Source organism: Micromys minutus (assembly GCF_963924665.1).
Source record: "Micromys minutus genome assembly, chromosome: 12".
NCBI classification, from domain to species: Eukaryota; Metazoa; Chordata; class Mammalia; order Rodentia; family Muridae; genus Micromys; species Micromys minutus.
Window position 1 is genome coordinate 34,912,686 of NC_137981.1, and position 22,169 is coordinate 34,934,854.

The 22,169-nt window shown below is 43.6% G+C and overlaps 1 protein-coding gene across 11 annotated transcripts in view; it reads left to right on the top strand.

Annotated features, from left to right (window-relative positions):
- KCNMA1 (potassium calcium-activated channel subfamily M alpha 1) overlaps positions 1-22,169 on the top strand; it is a 666,778-nt gene that overhangs the window by 586,318 nt on the left and 58,291 nt on the right. For all 11 annotated transcript variants that reach the window (XM_080926078.1, XM_080926079.1, XM_080926070.1 and 8 more), the window contains 3 exons: positions 7,954-8,077; positions 14,565-14,789; positions 18,117-18,309. In XM_080926078.1, coding sequence (XP_080782204.1) covers positions 7,954-8,077; positions 14,565-14,789; positions 18,117-18,309 — 542 coding nt within the window. The remainder of the gene's footprint in view (positions 1-7,953; positions 8,078-14,564; positions 14,790-18,116; positions 18,310-22,169) is intronic.

The window sequence follows — 22,169 nt, forward strand, 5'->3', positions numbered from 1 at the left end:
TGTATTCGGTGGAAATGGGAAATACCAATGCAGTTAGGACTAGAGAACCTGAGAGGGTCCCTGTTTTTCCAGTGTGTCTAGAGCCTGGTGTGAAAGGTGTAGGTGGCTCCATGGTTGTCCATCTAGCAGAAGACAGTGGCTGAGTCCTAGAAAAGCCACATCTCAGAGGCAACGATGGCAGTCAAGGAGTTAGATGCAGACTTGACAGATTCTGGCAGTTGCCCAACTACACAAATCAGGGTCCTCACAAGAGAACTAAGAATGTTATTTACCAAGAGCTCAAAGGTACCTGGGAGTGGTGGCTAGAACCTTCTTACTAGAACCAGAACCATGAGAGAAACTTGAGGTGAAGGGCCCCATCTTTCAGAAGTATTTATATTTCACACCGGAGCCCTAAGTTCCTTCATTAATTACATCTGTCTGGACCACTCCCTGCTATGTAGTTAGGGCAGCTGGCTCCAGGCAAACTCCAGGCAGCCTTGACTGCTTAAAGACATACTTTATAGTCTCTTCCCACCACGACGTCTTTCTTTATGGCATATATTCTGTGTTAACTCAAATCTACTGCCTCTGTGTTGAAACAATTAGGAAAGCCCAGAACAAGTTATCATAACAAAAGAAGCAGGCTCTTGCTAGGCATAGATTCTAGAAAGGAAGGATGCTTGGTGATGTTCAGAGAGCAGAGCACTTCGAATAGTTCTTCTAAATTTGATTGCTCATTGAGCATCCACTGTATCCTCTACTGGTTGCTAAAAATGCGCAGGGGTGGAAGGGAGGAGAAAGTGCAAGATTCTTCTATAAAAGTTGGGCATGTAATAAGGCAGACACAAATCCTTTTCTTTGAATGAACAACTCACACCTCCGTAGAGAAAATCCCAGAACTCAGTGAAGCTGAGGATGAACATTTGAACCAGAAGATGAAGTCTAAGAAACACCCTGTACCTAAATAATGGTGTCTGATACCACAACTGTTCTGTGGGGGAAGCATTTGTCATTTAGATGAAATGGTTGTATGGGGGGCACTCGGGGTTCACATTTCACCCTGATGCACATTTCTGGGAGCTCACTGCAGGATGGCCTTGGCCTCTATCCGTGGGGGATGCTTGTGATGGAAAAGGCCTTTACCATTTGATGGAACCTTAGGTCCTAAAAGGTTAAGCACGGAAAAGGGTAAAATCCTGAAACTATGTAGTAACTCCCTTCTTTCAGGAATTCCTTGAGTTCCACGTGTTTCCATGTGAGTATCTGAAGTCCAGTGTTGAACCCAGAGCCGTACACTAAGCTGGGATTTACTGTATTTGGCTGGAAGGGGAACTCTACTCTTTTAAAATATAATTCGACTTCCTCACAGCAGGTTTGCTAGCAGAGGGATTTGTGGTTTAGCTTTAGGCTCTTGTCTTCAAGGCAGGCTTTTTGTGTTTCTGCAGTGGCAGGGCCTTTAGTTCAGTTCCTGAGATTAATTGATGGCAAGTGGCCTTCTTTGCTCTGCACACCCTCAAAACAAAGATCTTTTATTCTCCTCTTGAAGTCAGGCATGCTTAATTTCTAGCTGTGGACATTGGAGGTAGGAATGGAGAGGTGAGGAGCATAGAGGGAAAAAAGCCTAGCTCACTGGGGCTGCTGTGTTATAATAGTGGGCATTCCTAAACCAGCCTTCAGATCTTTGGTACATGACAAAGACTCACACAAGCCTTAATTGATTTTTGAGCCACTCCTTAGCGCATTGTCTTGACAAGGGGCTCTTGGGGGTAATTTTCTACTGAGTGTTCATACAAGCTGTGCACTTCATACATACCCTTGATGTTGTTTGTCCTCTCTTTACAGCTTAGGGCATTGTGACTTGGGCTGCCTGCCGGGGAGAGGGAACAAGACACAGCTGCCTCCTGCAGGAGAAGGGAGGGGGCTTGGGGAAGAGGGGCCCCCCCAGACACGACTGCCTTCTGGTCAGTGAGAGTCTTTCAAAGGCTTATCCCTCTGCTCCCCCACCCCACTCTTTCCCATCCATACACATGGGCTTTTAATAACAGAAAATGTCTACGGGTATTATTAGTACAATGGCCAAATGACAAACTGTAAGGGACATTTTAACATGGGAACATCTCAGCGTACAGGAACTCTTTTTCATGGCAGCAGGAAAACCAACAGAAGTCGTCTTAACATCTTCATGGTTGGCCTTCTCCACTTTGCCTTCTTCCTTTGACCATAATCAGAGCCACCAAAGCAACCATGGATTCTAAGGCCACCACAAAGAACAGTATGGGAGGTGACAGTAAACACTTGAAGATAGGCTTGCTGAATGCTGCACTGAGTGCATGATGTGCCTTTCCTTACATAAAATCCCTCAATTGATTCTGGTTTATAATGATTGTGTTTAGCATTCCCATTTTACAGATTGAGAAGCAGAGGTGGGGTACAGCTTGCCAAGTATGAGGCAAGCCACAATTTGAAGACAGATTTACCTCTGGGATTAGAGCCCATAGCCACCATGTGAATTGCTTCTGAGGAAGTATGTGGTTTCTTGCCTTTATTGGTATCAATCCTTAACCAATATTGGGGAAACTATATCTCACTTCGGTTGCACAGACTAAGTAAATTTCTCTGGGTTAGGCTGTCAACTGTATTGTGTGTGCTTTGGTGCAGGTTAAAGTTCAGTAAACACACCACTCAAGAGAGCCCTGTAATCAACAGTAGGGAATTCCTTTCTCAAAGTTCAAGGCTAAAAGTTCAAGGTCAAGACTTCAGAAGGACTAACCAGTCCTTCTGTTTCAGCCTCTCTTTTCAATCTTCTCCCATGATGTTACTGGGGCTCTTGTTTTGTTGATGTCTGAGTCCAGATTTCTACTCTCTATGTGGAAGAAGGTCAAATCAGGACCCACCTGATCTTACTTTTATGAATAGCAGAGCCCAAACTACAGTCATATTCTGGGGTCCTAAGGATGAAGGTCTCAACATGCAGATGGCACACCTGAGCCGGCAACAGTCTGCTACCCTTCACATACACTCTGTCTCTTTAAAATACAAGAGCCCTGGCAAGTCATACGTAGCAAGTGGGAATTGAATTACTTAGGGAACATCTAAGGAGAATTACGGATTGCAGTGTGGGTTGAAGAAATACCCGGTCATTATGTTAAAGGGACTAGTATTCAGTGATGGCAATCAGATCCACTAGGTCTTACAGAGCTTACTGGGGGCCTTGGCAAATAGCTATTGTCTTAGTCAGGGTTTCTTTCCTGCTCAAACATCGTGACCAAGAAGCAAGCTGGGGAGGAAAGGGTTGATTCAGCTTATACTTCCACATTGCTGTTCATCACCAAAGGAAGTCAGGACTGGAATTCAAGCAGGTCAGAAAGCTGAGGCAGATGACTTGGAGGGATGTTACTTACTGGCTTGCTTCCCCTGGCTTGCTCAGTTTTCTTTCTTATAGAACCCAGGTCTACCAGCCCAGGGATGGCACCACCCACAATGGGCTGGGCCCTCCCCCCTTGATCACTAGTTGAGAAAATGTCTTATAGCTGGATCTCATGGAGGCATTTCCTCAACTGAGGCTTCTTTCTCTGTGATAACTCCAACTTGTGTCAAGTTGACACAAAACCAGCCAGTACCGCTAGCATCATTATCTTGCAAGCTAGAGATGTCCGAATGCCCTGCTCAGAAGTTTCCACATGATCCCCATTCTCATGCATAGCAACCTGCCTGCTTCCTCCTGATTTCCCTGGACTACAACAGTGTTGATGGTTGTGCTCAGAGGCAAATACATGGAGTTTTTGTTTTGTTTTGTTTTGTTTCAGAAGGACAGTTTAGAGAATCCCTGATTTAAGTGGTAGAAATCCTTGGAGATACCCACCCTTCTCTTTCTACTTGCACCAGGGGTCTGACGACAGGCATAAGCCAATGTCAGACACTTGAAATTGCTACAGGAACTGACCTGGTAAAGAAAGCCATCATGGCTGTCCCAAAGTAATCATGTGGTCTAATGTCACTGGGGAAAAAAAATGACACTCCAAGCACCACTAACCCCTCACAGCAGAATCTGATGAACACAGCCTTTAGTGGACCTATAAACCCATCAGTCTTCAATGCTCCTCACCCCACCCTCCAACCTTCCTTTACCTATCCACTACCTTCTAGCCTTTCACAGCCTGGCACTGAACTAATCGTTTCCAAATTCCTCCTAGCTGCTTCTTTCCCCAAGGAGGGCCTGCTGCTTGAAACCTGAAGGCCCTCTAGGCCCACCAGTGTTTGTAGTTAAGTTACCCTCAACAGTGCTAGCTCTTGTACCTTGTTAAAATACAATCTCATTTTCAGTACTGTATTTATATAACATTTTTTATTTCCACATTGAGAAGCACAGTCCTGGGTCTACCTGATTTCACGCGTTGGTCTGTTTTTACTATGAGTCAGTTGGCTCATCATCCATTCACTGCCAGGGCGTATCTAAGCAGCTCTCCTGCCACTGCTCTGAGGATTCTGTGCCTTAGGTCAAGTAACAGGATGCAGGACATGTCCAGTCATCTCTGTTGGGAACCATCTTGTGGCTACTAAGACCTCAATCATTTCTCTGAGTGGATTCTAATAGCTGCTGATAGAACAACACTGAAACAACACTGAAATACTTACCTTCCACAGCTTGTCGGGTTATTCCTAAGGCTCTCCTCTCAACAAGTCAACTGTTGCTTTCTTTCCCATCAAACCTTCCCAGACCCCAAACCAATGGGGAATAAGCATTTTTTTTTTTTAAATTCTTCACAGTGTCTTACATACGATAGATATTTGTTACAACACACATGCTAGTGTGCCATGACCTTTGACCTTTTTTTTTCTGCTGCATGTGAACCTCTATTTGACATTCCTACATCTTCCTTTCCTGGATAAGAACAGGGGTCTCATATTTACTGATAATTTTACTGATTAAAGAAACCAAAGTTGGAGATTCAGGTGCCACATCTGGTCTGCAAAGTAAATATCTGTGCTAGGGAGATTTTTTTTTTCATGTTTCTCAGGTCAGACCCTTCTGAAAAAATCCTAGATGATGTGCATAAATTTGGCATGTTAGAGCACATGCTATGGCTCCAGTCACTAGAGTCATATATAGCTGATTTCCCTAAAGTACAACCTTAGTTAGTTTATAATTAACGTTCACTGTCTCTTTTTCCTTTTGCAATGCTGGGCAGTTAACCATCCATCTTTCTTGTAGGCCACTCTTACTAGGACATACCTTCTAGAAAAAACCAAATGTTCCTAACCAAAACATATATTTTTAAAGTAAAAGTTTGCCAGCCTGGTGTATCTTCAGCTTGGCAGGTAAGATGTGAATTTAGTCCTAGATATCTTGGAAGGTTAGAATGCCCTGGAAACAGGTCCCTGGCACTTGGAAGCTAAGATAACATCTTCTTTCCAGCCAACGGACAAGGACAAGGGAATTTGACCTTGACTCTGTCTTCATGGCAGGTCTAAGATACTCTTGCACTGCAAAGCATGTTCTTCAAGGTTTGAAAGAGACTCTTTTCTCAAGCTCCTTCTCTATAGTATCTTTGCCCTCCTACCTATGACAAATGTTAGATCGCTAGAGAACTGTTAAAGATTTCTCAAAGTTGAATAAGAAAACTTTCTTTACTAAAGTGTGTGTGTGTGTGTGTGTGTGTGTGTGTGTGTTATATCAATATGTATGTGAATGTTGGGTTTGTTACCTACATGTTTATATAGAGGAGAGATCTTGAGGTCATGTATCTTTATTACTGTCCACTTTAATCTTTGAGGTAGGTTGCATCAGGAACCTCACTAACTAGGCTGTGCTGGCTGGCCAGTTAACCACCTGCCTTATCCTACCATTTCTTGGAACATAGTCATGAGCCATGTTTTTGTAGGTACTGGGAATCTGAAGTTAGGTCCTTATGTTTGCACATGGGGGTCTCTACCCACTGAAACACACTGTCTTTAACCCCGAACTATCTAATTATGCTTTCATTGTGTTCCATGATCAGGTCAAATCGGCAACTGCCTTTTAGGTTTTGTTTTGGTTTTTTTAGTTAGCAATTGTTCCCTTTTTTAGCATCCAAAATTTTTCTGTATTTTCTGCATGTAAGGGGAAGCTATAGGTGTATCTATATTATGTGAAGGTGGAAACACAAATGCTATAGTGTGTGTGTGTGTGTGTGTGTGTGTGTGTGTGTGTGTGTAGACAACCACAGAGAGTCAGTTCTCTCTATATACCTTACATGGCTTCTAGGGATCACACTTAAATGTCAACTGCTTGCACAGAAAGCACCTTTGCCCACAGTCCATCTCAGTGACCCTGATTTTAGCACATCTGAACTTGGCTTTACATGTGAGAGGTGTCCTGGTAGTTTATAGCCCCTCAAGACCTGTCAACAAGCGGGCTACTGAGATGCTGCTCTGAATTGGGTTGTCCTGCTTCTTTAAAAATCAGCTATGACAGTTTCTGCAGCCATCTAGCCTGTCCCTTGAAGATGACACCACAGGATTACATCACTTGCTATTCATCATTCGCTGTGGCCTCAAAGAAAATTGCTGAGAGTAAAAACATGCAGGGAGCTTCCTGTCTTCTCCACGTATGGAAGGCATCATAGACAGATCATGTTAGATGCCGGAAAGCTTAATTCTGCAGAGAGAATTGCTGCCCTACTCTTTATAGTCAGAGCAGAGAGATGGGAACTCTCAGGTATTTCTCTGGGAGGAACATTTAATACATAAATAAAGATTGTCTTTAAATGTCTGAAATAGATCCTTTTAAAGGTACCATTACTTCACTACACAATGTTAGCGTTGAAATCCATTTCTATTTTCCATCTTTGGTCAACAGTTTGCTTAAGGAAGTTTATTTTGCTGCAGGATAGGTCTGCCTAGGATAATATCTTAATTCTACACAGTCAGTGTTGTAGGTGATGAGAAGGGTGTCCCATACACTCACATGCTGACCATATCAGAGAGCCGAAGATGGTGAACAGAGGTTGATCTGTAAGGCTTGTTTCTTATACCTTGGGCATGGGAGAGCCACCTGATTTCATTGTAATTCCTTGGTTTGTCAGCTAGACCATGTCATCCCACTGGAGGGAAGACTTCTATGCAGCCGTGCTTCCAGAAGCAGCGTTTCAAACAAGTTTATTAAGATGCGTCTGAGCTGGAGGCTCTCATCCAAGGAATGCCATGTTGGGAAATGAAGGCGGGGATGAGGGGCCTGTCATTGGACAGTTCCGCACAAATACAGTTGTCAAGGCGAGGAGAGAGGGTGTTGTTTAGTATTGAAATCATGTATTCCAGATGTGGGCATTTGGTAGTCAATCTGCTCTGAAGTGACATGCTGATGAATCTTTAAAGGGCTTCAGCCGGGGAGAGCAAAATCTGATTGGGCAAATTGCTAAAATATTTAAAGTGCAGCCTGTTAAAGCTTTTACTGCGAAGAGCATCGCGTCAGAAGTTGTAGTCAGAAAGAGCAAGTAATTGGCTTTCCATCCTGATGCCAGTCAGCCAGCATGAGGCTCTATTCCTATTCCTTCCTCTTCATTGCCAATGCTAATAGCCACCCTTTCGGGTGTGTGAGTGTGTGTGTGTGTGTGTGTGTGTGTGTGTGTGTGTGTGTGTGTGTGTGTGTGTGTGTGTAGTCCATGGAAACAGGATAGCTGGTAAATTGAGACAACAAGGAATGAAATGGTCATAAAAAAGGGAAGCTGAACCCACAAAATGGCATGAAACCCATTTGCAAAATGGGCAGGAAGAAAAAGCAGAATTACTACTTGACAAAGACAAGTGTCTTTCCAGAGGGGTACATGGTTTGGACAGCTGCCTTTCAAGGGATGCTCTCTGCAGGACAGAAGGTGGCCACCGGCGACGACCACTTTCTTAGTGTTATCTCCTCGGAGATGTGACTCTGGGGGACCCTTTCCATTTATAATTGATCGCATTTTCCACTTAGGTTTTCCTGCCTTTTCTCCCCAGGCATGACCCCTTGTTAATTCCTGGCAATGATCAGATCGACAACATGGACTCCAACGTGAAAAAGTACGACTCCACGGGAATGTTTCATTGGTGTGCGCCGAAAGAAATTGAGAAAGTCATCTTGGTGAGTGGGGGACCAGGGTGTGTCGAATGAGGAATTTGCTCAGAGTGAAAGTTCTCCTAACTGAACAGTAGAGGACACTGTGACTTGAACTGGCGATTTTTGAAGACTAAAATTCTGACCAGAGACTGAGGCAACGACATCTCTGATCAGAACATGAGTTTAGAGCAGATTCCCCCCCCCCCCCCCGAGAGCAAAACGTCCAGTCTCTTCATTTTTATCAGGGCAATAGTGGTGATTATGTGCTGTGGCAAGGTATCATGGGAGACAGGATACACATCATTCCTGATCCTCATATGGTTTTGCGGCTAGAGCCTGGTCCTGCCATCTGGTAGTTGCATGGCCTTAGGCCAGTTCTTGAACACTGCATTTTAATTATCTCATCTGTAAGAAGATAGGATGAGAATGACTGGGGTGCAAATCTAACCCCCGACTCCTCAGAGGCACCTTTCTCTTAGCTGCTGTTACTATCATGATTATTTGTGAATACCTTGAAGAACGAGGGATATTACCTGGATGGTTATCTGTTATAATTTTATCGTTTTGTTTTGTTCTGTGTTTGCATTCCTAGCCTTGCATTACCACATCTGGCCTTTTCTTTTTCATGTCGGTAGCAGGAATCAAACTCAGGTCCTCATGCTTCTGTGGCAAGCACTTTGTTAACTAAACCATCTCTCCAGACCTACAGCAGTGTTTCTTTCCCTCACTAACCTGTTTTCCGTCCTTCTTAACACATGATGCCGACAGGCAGGGGCATTTGCTGGGGATGACAGAGCAAGACTGTGGTCCATTTTCATGATGCAGCTCAGAAGGTTGCTTCAGGGAAGGCTTCATGACTGCCTCAAGAAATAAATAGCAGGCTTCTCCTGCTCTGGTCCAGAAAAGTTAGACCCGGACAACAATTTATTCCACTGTCTGCCTTTGTCCTGTTAACAGCTTGAGGGTTTTATGTCTACACTGGCTTCCCTAGAGTTATTGTCTTGCTAATTCTTGAAAAGTGAATTAATAGTCAGGAAGGCAGGCCAGACTGGGCTCTTCTCCCTTGTGCCTCTAATACCCAGATGGCTGTGGGCCTTCTTCGTTTTCAGGTAGGAAAACCCTATCATTGTCTATTTCAGGGCTACCCTTTCTTAGCAAGGACTTTTCCAGACCCTCAGAGTGGTTCTGTATGCTAATCTACTAGATTTCCCCACTGTGTTTTAAATTGTGTGTGTGTGTGTGTGTGTGTGTTTTCAGATTAATTATAAATGAGCATTGTGAGCCAATAAAGCATTGTACTGGAAGCTATCTCAGATTTTTGAAAACTGCAGACACAAAGTCAAAATGCTTAGCCAACTGCCACCATGTGATTTGCCAGGAGGGGAGATGGTTATAACCACATAGATACTTTGTGGTTGGTCACTAGTGGCTTGGTGACATCCTTGGTGTTGGTCATCTGAACGTTCTGTATAGAGTGTGCTAATTAAAATGTGATCAATATCCCCTTTTAGAAGAAAGGAATTTAGGAATATGAGTTCATCTGTAAAAACAACATCCGTTCAGGAAACATTAATAGCAAACACACTATGGGTTAAAAACTGTTCTTCTGAGACATAGTGCACAGGGCTTCTACTCTTAGTGGTGCAAAGGGAAAGCTAGTGGGGTGGTGAATGAGTCCATGAGAACAATTTAGATATGAATGAAGAGCAGGATCCTGGGAAGGACAGAGTCTAGAGGTAGCACTGAGACAATAGGATTGAAAGAGACCTGTCTGTAGTAATGAATAGATGAAATTTCTATTCAGTGGGTAGAGGAGAAGAACAGAGGGGTGGAGGGCAGATTTGTGGGATCACCTGTGGAAGATGCTTATGGAATTGGTTCATTCACTGAGTGCAAAAATCCAATGGCATTTGTGATGGTTTGGTTATGCTTGGCCCAGGGAGTGGCACTATTAGAAGGTGTGGCCATGTTGGAGTAGGCATGTCTCAGTTGGTGATGGTTAGCTAGAGCTAAGAAATTAGTTGTAATTCGGAAGAGATCAGTATTACGGAGATGAAATCTTCTGTGAAGTGTTTTCTGAGGGCACAAAGAAGCTGTGTTCCAGAGTTAGCCAAGGTTGTACTTTGTGCTGCAGCTGTATTTGGTTATGTGTAAGAGTCACCCAGGTGATACTGGTTTTGAAGGCATGAATAGGTCATGGAGAACAGCTGAGGCTCGGCACTGTGAGAGGCCAGGAAAGACCACAGGAATGTGCAGCCTCAGTTGCAGTTCGCAGCCTAGGACTGAAAGGGTCATGCAAAGGAGTTGAGGCTTGGCACCATGAAGAGAGCCCATGAGAGGCTATTGGTGAAGCCTAGTTATAGCAGAAGTCCCCAGTGTATTGGAGTTGTCTGTACCATGAACAGTAGCAGCAATGGAGTGAATCAACCTGAGCTTAGCATGCAACATAGCTAGAGAAATTATGCCAGCCATTTAGAGGAGCCCAGAAGATCATGTATGACATGTAATCATATGACATGTATATCATGTAAGACATTAAAACAAGAAGCTTAACATTGAAGTTGCCTTAGAGAACTAAGATTTTTGAAATGTCAGAGTCATGGGATATTTCCTGAGGAATGCTGCTAACAGGGGGGTGGAACCAGTCCAGAAAAAGTGTGTTTCAGTCAACAAAGATGGGAAAGAAGTTAAGATCTGAAAACTGCTTTGACATCAGACATGGAGATGCAGAGTTTGGAGTTTGCCCAGTATGTTTTCTGTCTTGCTTTGGGATGATTGCAGTTAAGTGATTAGATAAATCTGAGAAGAGACTTTGGACAATTAACATTGTTGAGACTGCTATAGTCAAAGGGGATTTTGGAAGTTGAACTACATGTATTCTACATTATGCTATGTTTAGTTATGGTCCCCATAGACTCATGTTTAGACAAGCCTGTGAGGGCCAGGAAGTGGAATGTGATGGTTTGTTTACGCTTGGCCCAGAGAGTGGCCCTATTAAAAGGTGTGGCCATATTGGAGGTTTTTCACTGTGGGTATAGGCTATATGACTCTTACCCTGGAAGTCAGTCTTCCGCTAGCAGCCTTCAAATGAAGATGTGGAACTCTCACCTCTGCCTGTACCATGCCTGCCTGGACACTGTCATGCTTTTTACCTTGATGATGCTTATGGACTAAACCTCTGAACCTGTAAGCCAGCTTCAATTAAATGTTGTCATTTCTTAGAATGGCCTTGGTTGTGATGTCTTTTCCCAGCACTAAAACCCTAACTAAGACAGCTTTGGATAACTTGGAAACAGAAGAGACAGTGCTCTAATTGAGAAGGTGATATAAAAATTGAACCATGAAACAATCTTTTTGATGCTAAGTGGTATGAGATACAAAGTCTTCTTCAGATCCATGGAATAAACACCAGTATAATTTTAAAATAGCTGGGGAGATCCATCAATGACAAATAGGTTCTGCCTAGAAAGGGCTGAAAGATGCACAGAGAAACTCCTGAAGGGTTTTTCTTCTGGGTCTTAAGCATGGGAAAGCCAGGCTCTCCATGTTTGAGGTGCAGGTCTGGAGCTTTACACACTTCTTTAGCTCTGGCATCTTTGAATCTGGTATTTGCCCCAGGTCTAAGCTCCTGAGGTTATCTTTTGTGCCTGGACCATTCTGCCAACTGGTACCTAACTAATTTTTGCATTCTTTGGTTTCCAGCTTCCATTCTTCACCCATTCTGTCCTCCTCTGTTGAGAGGAACTAGCTTCGTAAGTGACCAGGCCAATTGAAAAACTTCAGAGGCCCTACTCACAACACCCCAGAGGTGTTCTGATTCTGGCTTCAGCCACTTGGACTTCGGTGATACCCAAAGAACTAACTTCAGATCTTTCCTACAAAGTGTCAAGCAGTGATGGGAACTTTTGGAGAACCTCTTGGACTCTTAGATCACCTTTTATGACATGCTTCTTACAGTTTTGGTCTCAGGCTTCCTTAGACTCTGGGAAACCAGCAGTGGTGATAGTTCCTGTTTTATTCTAATGACCAGGAAATGAAAGCTAGCTTCTTCCCCTCCTGGGGCCTGCTGTAATAACCCTGACATTGTTGTGAATTGCAATATTGGCATTTAAACAATCAATACACTGGTCAGTGCTAGGGATTAAATCAAAGCAGAGGCTGGTATGTTCAATGGACATTAATATGCCTCCCCCAAAGCATTGTAAGCCCCATGGGACCTTATGAGCATGTGGTAAGGAACAGGAAAGATGGCAGGCAGGGTGAAGGTGTTGACTAGAGGAGAAACAAAAACCATCCCCCCACCTGCCCTCATCTGCTGTCCTTTCCACCTGTATAATAAGCGAAAGGTCAGTGACAGACAGATAGCCATTTAAATTTTCTGGGTAACTGGGGTCCTCTCCTATATGGGAGTATTCATTCCTTTGTCATCTTCATGGATACAGATCTGGGGCTAGGGAAAGATGTTGGTCTATGTGTTTACTGATTGTCTTCTAGACCCTTGTCATGACATATTTGTGGGGTTTTGTATGAGGCAAGCCCTTCCAAAAATAATTCAGGAAACCCTAAAGTCTGAACAAGGGGTCAGCATGCTTTTTCTGTAGAAGGACATATATATTCAGTCATTTAAATCTCAAAGGCCATATGATCTTTGTCTCAGCTGACAACTCTTGTTTTCCATAAAAGCAACCATGGAAAATATCTAAATATTATGAGTTGGCTGTGACCCAATAAAACTTTATTGGAATGAGAATTTTATATGAACATCATTCATAGTGACATTTCCAATGTTGGTTTACATTTAGTCACTATGAATGTTAAAAACTAGTTTAGCTCAGTGGTCATGTAGAAGCTTGTAGGCTCGTATCATCAGGTTGAAGCTGCAGAACACAGCTGCCAGCCTATGGTTTCAGATATCACATTTTATATACTGAGACAGTGAGGTGTATGTCACCTCACTGAAACATCTAAAAAGAGAACCTCAAATTTCAGCTGAGACCCTCTAGTTAATAGGAGCATTCACTCATCATCTTAGCAAAAAGGCCTAAAGGAATCTTATTTTATCATTCCTTCCTTCCTTCCTTCCTTCCTTCTTTCCTTCCTTCCTTCCTTCCTTCCTTCCTCCCTCCCTCCCTTCCTTCCTTCCTCCTTTTCTTCCTTCCTTCCTTCCTTCCTTCCTTCCTTTCTTCTTACCTTTCTTTCCTTCTTTTTGTTTTGTTGTTTTATTGTGTTTTTTGAGACAGGGTTTCTGTGTAACACTTGCTGTCCTGGAACTCACTCTTTAGATCAGACTAGCCTACAACTCAGAGATCCACCTGCCTCTGCCTCCTGAGTGCTAGAATTAAATGGTTATCACCTATTTAATGGACACTAAGACTTTCTTTCTCCCCAGATACCTAAACATCCCTCTTTCTTGTCTTTGTCCTCCTGAAGATTTCTATCCCCTGTCTCCTCATCACAAGTCTACATGGTGCATATATCTTAAACCTATTGTTCTAGAAGGTAGTATTGTGTGAGTATATGATTACAGGAATTTATGACATGAATAAAGCATATGCCCTTGTGCATATTACAGATGATATATAACATGAATATAATGGCAACATAAGAAATAATAGTTGTCCCGTAAGCCTTACCAGTATCTTACATATTCTTTACTGGTAAATAGAATCAAGAAGGGATAACAGTGCTTTCTCTGCATGTATGCTTGATGTATGTACAAAATTTATTATAAAGATCCATATGCTCTCTAACATGCTGGACATAGAGTTTTGAATCATTTTTGACTTCTTAAGGGAAAAAAAACTGGTGTTATAAGCAGCCTACATTGTAACCTGGGTTTTACTTTTTTATACAGCTTCCCACTTTCCCAAGAGTACTTTCATCCATTAGAACAGGTGCCTTGTGCAATTTTACATATGTATTGAAAAATTACTTCTTTTCTATTATTCTGAGTTAAATTAAACATTTTGTTTTACTACAGTACAAATAATAGCTTTATTAGGTACCTTTGTGGTATTATAATAAAAATGTCTGAGATAGCTAGCTCACAGTTTAAGAAGTTTGAAGTCTAATGCTCGGCTGCCCCAATTGCCTACTAGTCTCTGGTGGGGGTGGTGGATGATCATAGCAAGAGAGCAAACCTGAGCAGAGAAAAAGGAGATGTTTCATACTGATTGTCTTTGAAGAAGACATGGATGAAGTCAAGGAATCACATGAAAACTCCCAAGCACTTGCCCTTAAACTGCCCCACACCTTCAATAATCTAAAGACCTCAACAAAGCTTCAACTCAACAAAGCTCCACCATTATATAATGCCACCCTGGAGACGAAGACTTAAACCACAATGGTCTCTTTGGGGACACTCTTTAGACAACTCCTAAATCCCAGCAGTGATACACAGTAAGTGATCAACCAGTGTTAGCTTTCTCCTCTGCTCAGGAGATGCTTTCTCCCCTTATACCAATGTTGTGAGAACTTCTTTCTGATACCCTTGCACCCCTCTCTGTTACAGACTCGAAGTGAAGCTGCCATGACTGTGCTGAGTGGCCATGTTGTCGTCTGCATCTTTGGGGATGTCAGCTCAGCCCTGATTGGCCTCCGGAACCTGGTGATGCCACTTCGTGCTAGCAACTTTCATTACCATGAGCTCAAACACATTGTGTTTGTGGGCTCCATTGAGTACCTCAAGCGGGAGTGGGAAACACTGCACAACTTCCCCAAAGTGTCCATATTGCCTGTAAGTCAAGGTTACACTATTTGATGTCCTGTTCTTCATCTTTGCATTCACAAGAGGAAGTCCCAGGTGGCTGTAATTGGTGAAGCTTTGATCATGTCTCTGCTCCTTTATGTAGCTACAGGCCTGAGGATGGAGCAGTCCTTCCCCTGTGCTCTGCTAAGAAAGCAAAACCCTGGGAGGCCTTATTAAAAGAATTTGTAGCCAAGTGCAGCCCCTTGTCAAGGGTGAAGTTGAGCTACCCTCACATGCATTAATGTACCAGTGTCTAAACTCTCTTTCCTGGGTGAGATTTAGAATATTGCCCAATTTTGATATATACACCAAGAATTCACTCATAATGTTATTGTTGGCATTATAATTTGACATGGCTAATGCTTAGAGAAACACAGATCTGTTCCGTCTTCTGTCAGAGGCTGACCAAATAAACAACAAGCAGATTCATCTTTATGGAATTCCATACGTCCTCTCTGGCCAGCCTCTATTCATTCTTTGTCTAGGAACCCGGACATGTTTTTTGGGGCTTTGTGTATTTATATATACACGTAAAACGGTGTACATATAGAAGCTTCTTGATCACAAAGATCACTAGACACCAGTCTTTAAAAGATGACTTGGGGCTCCATAATTTAGTGGGAAGATAAGGGATGAGTGATTTCAAAGTCAAATGGTTAGCAACTTTCTAATTATATTCTCCACAAAATTTCAGACTTAAAGAATGTTAATTTTTTCCAAAGTTCTATGTGGTTATCTATGCTAGAAATTCAGGAAAATATTACCCACCCTTCCACTACTTTTATTATCAAATCATACCTAAGATCGAAGGATATGCACCCCCTTAGCTGTCAAGAAGTCTGTTTTTCTCTACTTTTTATCAGCTTGCAGAGCAGCAGAAATACAGCCACAAGAGCCAAGCAGTATAATGTGTTAAAGAATACATAAGGGGCTATCTAGAGCCAGCACCCTTGTGTACTATGTATCTCCCATGATGCCTGGTCCAACAAGTCCCCTCAATGCAAAACAAAACACTCCCAAACATTGGATACAGGACTGAACTGACTCCTTTAATGTAGACCTGTAGTTAAGATAGCCACCTGTTACAATTCACTCATTCAAGAAGCATATCTGTATACTGTATAACCGTTGCTAAATTCAGGAATATGACCCATCTCTTTGATTATAGCTTTTTGTGGACATGACCCTTTACCTCTGATGGTATCTCTGTAAAAAGTGAACTAATTTGCTAGGTGCATAGGTGGATGTTTATGTAGGCAAGGCTTGTGGCATGACCTTTGGTATTTCTGCATGTGTGTTTCCTTCTGTGTGACCCCATTCATTTCCTCACCTGCCTCTGCAAGTCAGGATGAGCCTTATCTTTGTAGAGCCTTTATAAATCCCCCCAAATTTAGCACACTTAAGTACAATGGGTTTGTACATTATAAGCCTTAACCCCAGTCTTCATTGTTTAAATTATGTTGTTCCTATAAGGGCATCCCAGAGAAACAAAAGCTTTCTATGTATGACTTTGGTATTTCTTGTGACTTGAAATCATATGCCTATAACAGGACGTGAGCTCCTTCAGATCACAATTACTGCTGGGTTTTCTACAAGGTGAAAATTAAAAGAACGTGGACATCAGCAGCTGTTGTTTATACACTGGCAATGTGATACAGAAAGTTGATCACACTTAATTTTATACCAAGATCTCATAGAAGATGGTGTTTCTCTTCTTCTCCCTAGATGCCACTTCAGTGACTGGACCAGCCTCTGGCCCTAAATGCCCTTTCTCTATGGCTCAACTTTACAGCAATATTTAGGATCCCTAGAAGAGAATCATGACTTCTACTGAGTCATAAAGAGGAGTTGAAGGGATCCATAGTTATCTAGATCCTATTTTGCAAAACCCCATCTAGTGATGGGAATGAGGGGAGATGTATTCAGCAGCTGGCAAACACTTGGCCAATACAGGCTGAGTCTGAAGGCAACTGGGATATTCATATTCACAAGGGTAAACTTAAATCCATCTAGAGGATCAGGGATGCTTTTGGCTGCACAAGACCCCCAAAATAATGCCGTGCAGCTGCTAGGGACTCGGACACAGGATGTCCCAGAGTGTGTGAGTGCTCATCCGGTCCATCAAATCTACCATCATTAACCTTGGATCTACAAAGATTTTTCTGCTGTCTCACATTGTTACGGGATTTTAAAAACCTCTTGTTCACTGGCTTATTTATTTTTAATTGCATCGGTAATATACAAATCTGTTCTTGTTATAAAATATTCAAACAATATCAGAGTATATAAAGTCAAAAGCAAACTTTCCACTCCATCCTTTCCTCTCCCAGAGGTAATTACTGTTATTAGTTTAGTGTATAGTTTTTTCCGAGTTTTCTTTGTGGATTTACATATATTTATAAATATATAATTTTTACTTCAAGTAGCTTCATTTATTCCAAATAAATGGAGTTATACTTTTTAAACTTATTCAAGATACCCACATCCCCACCACTTACTAACCCTTTGTCTTGGAGCTTATTCCGACTCAGTGAGTGCGTGGAGGGCGAGCCGAGACTGCGCCTGTAGAATACTTTCTGTATAGTACACGAGTCCCAAAATATATCTAAGTCCACTTGTGTTATTGGATCATCGGGTCCTTTCCTTGGCATTATTTTCTTACTAAACATTGTGCAATAAAATGCTATGGCCCAGAGCTCACTCCTGTACAAAATGCATACTAATTCCACTCGCCCCCCCCGGCCTGCCGACTGAGTGGAGCCATGTGCCCACCTCATCACACCCAGCTTTGTGGATTTCCCCCATGGCTGCTTTAGAAATTCTAGTTGGATATGCAGTCTGTTGCCAGAGACAGAAGTGACCTGCTATTAAATAAACAGGCATTTGAAACCCACCCCCTCGTTATGTTCTGAAAGGCAGAGGTTGCCACAGGACAGTTACTTAAATCAAGACAATTTCCAGGCAGGAGGAAGACGTAGACCCTGGCATTATTCGTCTCGTGTTTGTTAGTAATGGCTTGATTGAGTATTGAGAACTGGCCTGAAATGCTGCCATCAGCACCAACTACCCTTTAGATTAGCGTGCAGCCCTTATTCCCTGAAATGTAGTTAGGCCAGCTTAATGTCAAGACATAAAAAAGATACTTGTTAAATAATGTCCCAAAGCTCCTGCACAATCTTTAATTTGTTTTTATTTTTTTCTCTTTCCCTCTGCTCGCTCTCCTGGTATTCTCATATTCTCTCTCTCTCTCTCTCTCTCTCTCTCTCTCTCTCTCTCTCTCTCTCCCCCCCTCCCTCCCCCACCTCCATGCCAAAGGGTACGCCATTAAGTCGGGCTGATTTAAGGGCTGTCAACATCAACCTCTGTGACATGTGCGTTATCCTCTCAGCCAATCAGAATAATATTGATGATACCTCGCTTCAGGACAAGGAATGCATCTTGGCGTCACTCAACATCAAATCTATGCAGTTTGATGACAGCATCGGGGTCTTGCAGGCTAATTCCCAAGGTAAGGACAGCCCGTAATACTTCTCTGCTGTGCCTATGGGGGACAGGGTCTGGCAAGAGGGATTATCCTTCACTCAGTAATTCAAAGAGGCTCACATCAGCCTGTCTGGCAATGAAACCTGTGGTTGCCACAATGGCTTACAGAGGAGCATCTTTTCTTCCTGCCATCTGGAGAGGCAAACCCAAAACCTGATGTATGTCTCCCTCCCCCAGTTTGTTGCCTTTAGAGGCAGTAGAAGAATCTTTAAATGGCTACCCTCTCTGCCGTTTCAAACAATGGGCTTTATGACCAGGGTCATTGTCTAAGAACCAGAGCAATGTGTCAATGCCCACTGTACAATTCCCCTCTCCTTCCCAGTGGGCACTTTTCCATGGAACTGAAAAAGGGAATGTTAAACTTTGCTATGGTTAGTGTCACATCCAAGACTCAACTCACCTAAGGGTGGAGATCTCTGAAGAGTAGAGACAGTACTGATACTTGAAGTCATGTAGCCAAGGAAAGATGCTTGCTAGACTATACATTTTCCTAGAGAAGGCACAGAGGCCTGAAATGGCACCCAGCTGACTTCTCTTTTGGCCTCAGTCTTCCCTGTCATTTGCTCTGAGATTCTGGATGGGTGGTTATAAGTAATAATGTTATCTTGTAGTCTTAGGGAAGCGGCACAGCAAGTAACCCCATAGTGAGTGACCTTGGAAATCAGGATAGAAAAGGCTAGGAGAAGAAACATTTTCTTCTGAATGACAGCTCTATGTGGGTTGTGCAAGGCTTACTGGATGCTGTGATTGACTGCTGAATCGGGGGCCTTACTCCTATCATTCCAAGGAGCAAAGGCCAGGAGGCCTGCAGCTACTGAAGTAGGAAGCTCCTCATTGGTAGCTCAATATGCAGGGATTTTTGGAAGCTGGGCTGGATCGTGGAGCTAAGACCTTGATGCTCTGCTGTCTATGAACAGCCTAGCATCACCGTCCATGTTTAGCTTCTGCTCAATATTGCCAGAAACACAAAAGACTGTAGTCCCTGAAAACCCCTCCATTGCAAGTTCTCTTCCTTGCATGGCTCTCCTGGGAAGCTAGGTGGGGAAACAGGTGCCCTGCATGGGACTCGGGAAGTGATAGAAAAGAAGAGGCCTGAATGCCTTGTAGTAGAGCCAGGACCAGCTGGGACAGCCAGGACCACCTGTGACCTTCAAAGCTGCTCTCAGGGGAGTGTCCTGAGAGTCAGTCCCTGCTGCTGGGGACCAGAAGGAAGGCAGAGCCTTCCTTCGGATTCCCAACAGCTTTGGGCTAAGCTGTAACACCAACCACTTTGCTGACTTGTGCTCCTCCAACAGTTCTGAGAGTTGCACCAGTCCCTAAAGGAATCATGACCAGCTTCCATTTTTAGACATAACCCTGCCTCAGGCCTAACTTTGGCCTCTCTATCTCACTATCCATCCTTCCTGATGGTTCACAATATAAATATTGGTGCAGCAATGGAAGAGAGCAAAACCCTTAAGAGATACCCTGAGTTCTGCCAGTCTGTACACAGAGGCAACATGCCTCCTGCTCAGCTTACCCAGGGAGCACGGGGGGGGGGGGAGGATGTGGAAAGACAGTAAGCTGACCTTCCAGGGGTTGGATGCAGCTAGCTGGCATGTGGTATCTTCCTCTAAGCCCCTGCTCTTCAATTTGTCTTCCCTACTCTCACCCTGATGTGAGCATCACCTGGGGCAGCTTGTTGGAAATACATCTTCCCATGGCCTACCTTATACTACCTGTCAGATGTGCATTCTAATGAGATCCCTGGGTGACTGGTACAGACTGTTCTAAAGCAGTGCATTGAATATGCTGATCAACTCGTTCAGACACGCCTCCTGTCCTGGGGAGGGAAGAGCAATGGGGTGGGAAAGATTTGGAAGGAGCAGTTCTCCCCTTGGTTAGAGATGCAGACAACAGAAGAGCACTCCCTTTCTCTGGCCTTTCTTTGTCCTTCCAATACAATCAGGACTTCAAGGTGTACAGATGTGTAATAATACACTGTGCATTACATGTATACTTGAAATAGGCATGTGTCATTTTCCTTCTTACCCTGTCTTTTCCCATCGTGTCATTGGGCTGCATATTATCCTCAGGTAACACCCTGGTATTCCAACAACAAAGGACTGGTGGTGGTTCTTGATGGAGCACCAAGAACTGGCTCTTCTTCATTGTCCCCTCTACAGCCCATGCAGGACATGCTTCTTTGAGTTCTAGCCATGGAATAGATGGGGGGGAGGGAGGGAGTTGAAGGTCCCTGCTGTCCCCTACCTCTAAGACCTCTTCGACTAGCTGCCATGCCCAGTGACCTCAGATCCTTGCTTCTCCAGCCAAGAATTTGAAGGTCCACACTCCAGGGGAGGTTGGAATTGTATGCAACAGAGGCAATCGTGTTGTATTTTGTGTTTTGGGCAAGAGCTACATGTCATAAATGAAAACCATAGAGGTTCCTCACACCTCCCAGGCCGGTTTCATCACAATGAACCCCATGGTACTTGATAGAAAGCCCACAACCACCCTTACCTATATACAAGCCATGCTTTCATTCTTCCAGAACCCAGCTGGGTCCAGAAATGCTCTGCTCTTGTAGTGGAGTACTCATCTGACCATGTGGGAAATTGTTCTAATGTGCTACCGTTGAACAGGAAAGGGGCCCGTTAGCACTGAGAAGGTCCAAACTCCACGGAAGGGTTTGTGTCTATGTCTCTACACTTGCCAGGACATGATATGAGGACTCCTCCCCCCACTTTGCTTCTCCTCACCTTCCTCTTTAGTGTCACTTTGCTAGCCCACATGGTGTCAGAACTAACCCAGCCCAGGGATTCTGGACCAGACACTTTCTGAAAAGAGAGGAGATGTGATGGCTGGTTGTCAAAAACAATTACAGCAGAAGGTGGCATGTTCCATGTGGGCCGGTATATCTGATGTGACATTTGGGTCTATGAGATGCAGTTTTAATATACAGCAGGCAAAACTGCACTGACAGTCACATAAAGCAGGTGAAGCTGCTTCTTGCTGGTCAGCAAACATCAGCTCGGAGCCACTTTACAGCTCTTTACCAGCAACTAAGTGCCTTTATTTGCAGAGTGCCTGTCATTTCCCTTTGGCTGGAGAGCTGGTGTATTATTTAGCACGCATTTATCTGGGGAAAACACTTCCATTTAAATCAGCTGGTACAATAGTGCCTCTTTGCCAGCCTGTTTCCCTGTGGTGCTAAAAGATGAGAAGGAAGTCTGATCTTGGGAAGAGTCAGGGTTCATTCTCAGAGAGCCTCTGGGATCAGCACCTAAAATGAGAAATGTGGTAGAGTTGCTCTCTTTTTGTCATTTTGTTATTTTTAAATATAAAAATGTGAAATGAGCATCTTACACCTTATTCTCTTGTTCGGTTAAGGCTTCTCTTAGGGAAAGGAAAGGAACGCAGGTGTGTCCCACATGCCCCAGCCACGCTGAAGGACAGTGATGGCTTGGGTTCAGCCTCTCACTAGCCACAAGGAACTCAGGGAGTGGAGGGCAATGACAGTACAGAGAAAAGAGGACCAGGTTAGGAGAAGGGGAACACAGAGAGGGGCCGTGTTTTGTTTATTCACACACCTCTCTAAGTCATCCTAATAGAATTGACAGCTGGGCACTCGTTGAATGCCAGTGGCTGTTGAGCCCTTGAGTCAGTCCTGGTGTCAGTGAAATGGAGGAACTGAATTTCCCCCTTTCTTAACTTTTAATAAAGTGAAACGTCAGTAGCATCAGCTGTTCCTCTCATTGCTAAAACAAGATATCTGACAGGAAGCAAGTGAAAAAAGGAACGGGTTGTTCTGGCTCACAGTTCGCAAGGAGATAGTCCATCATG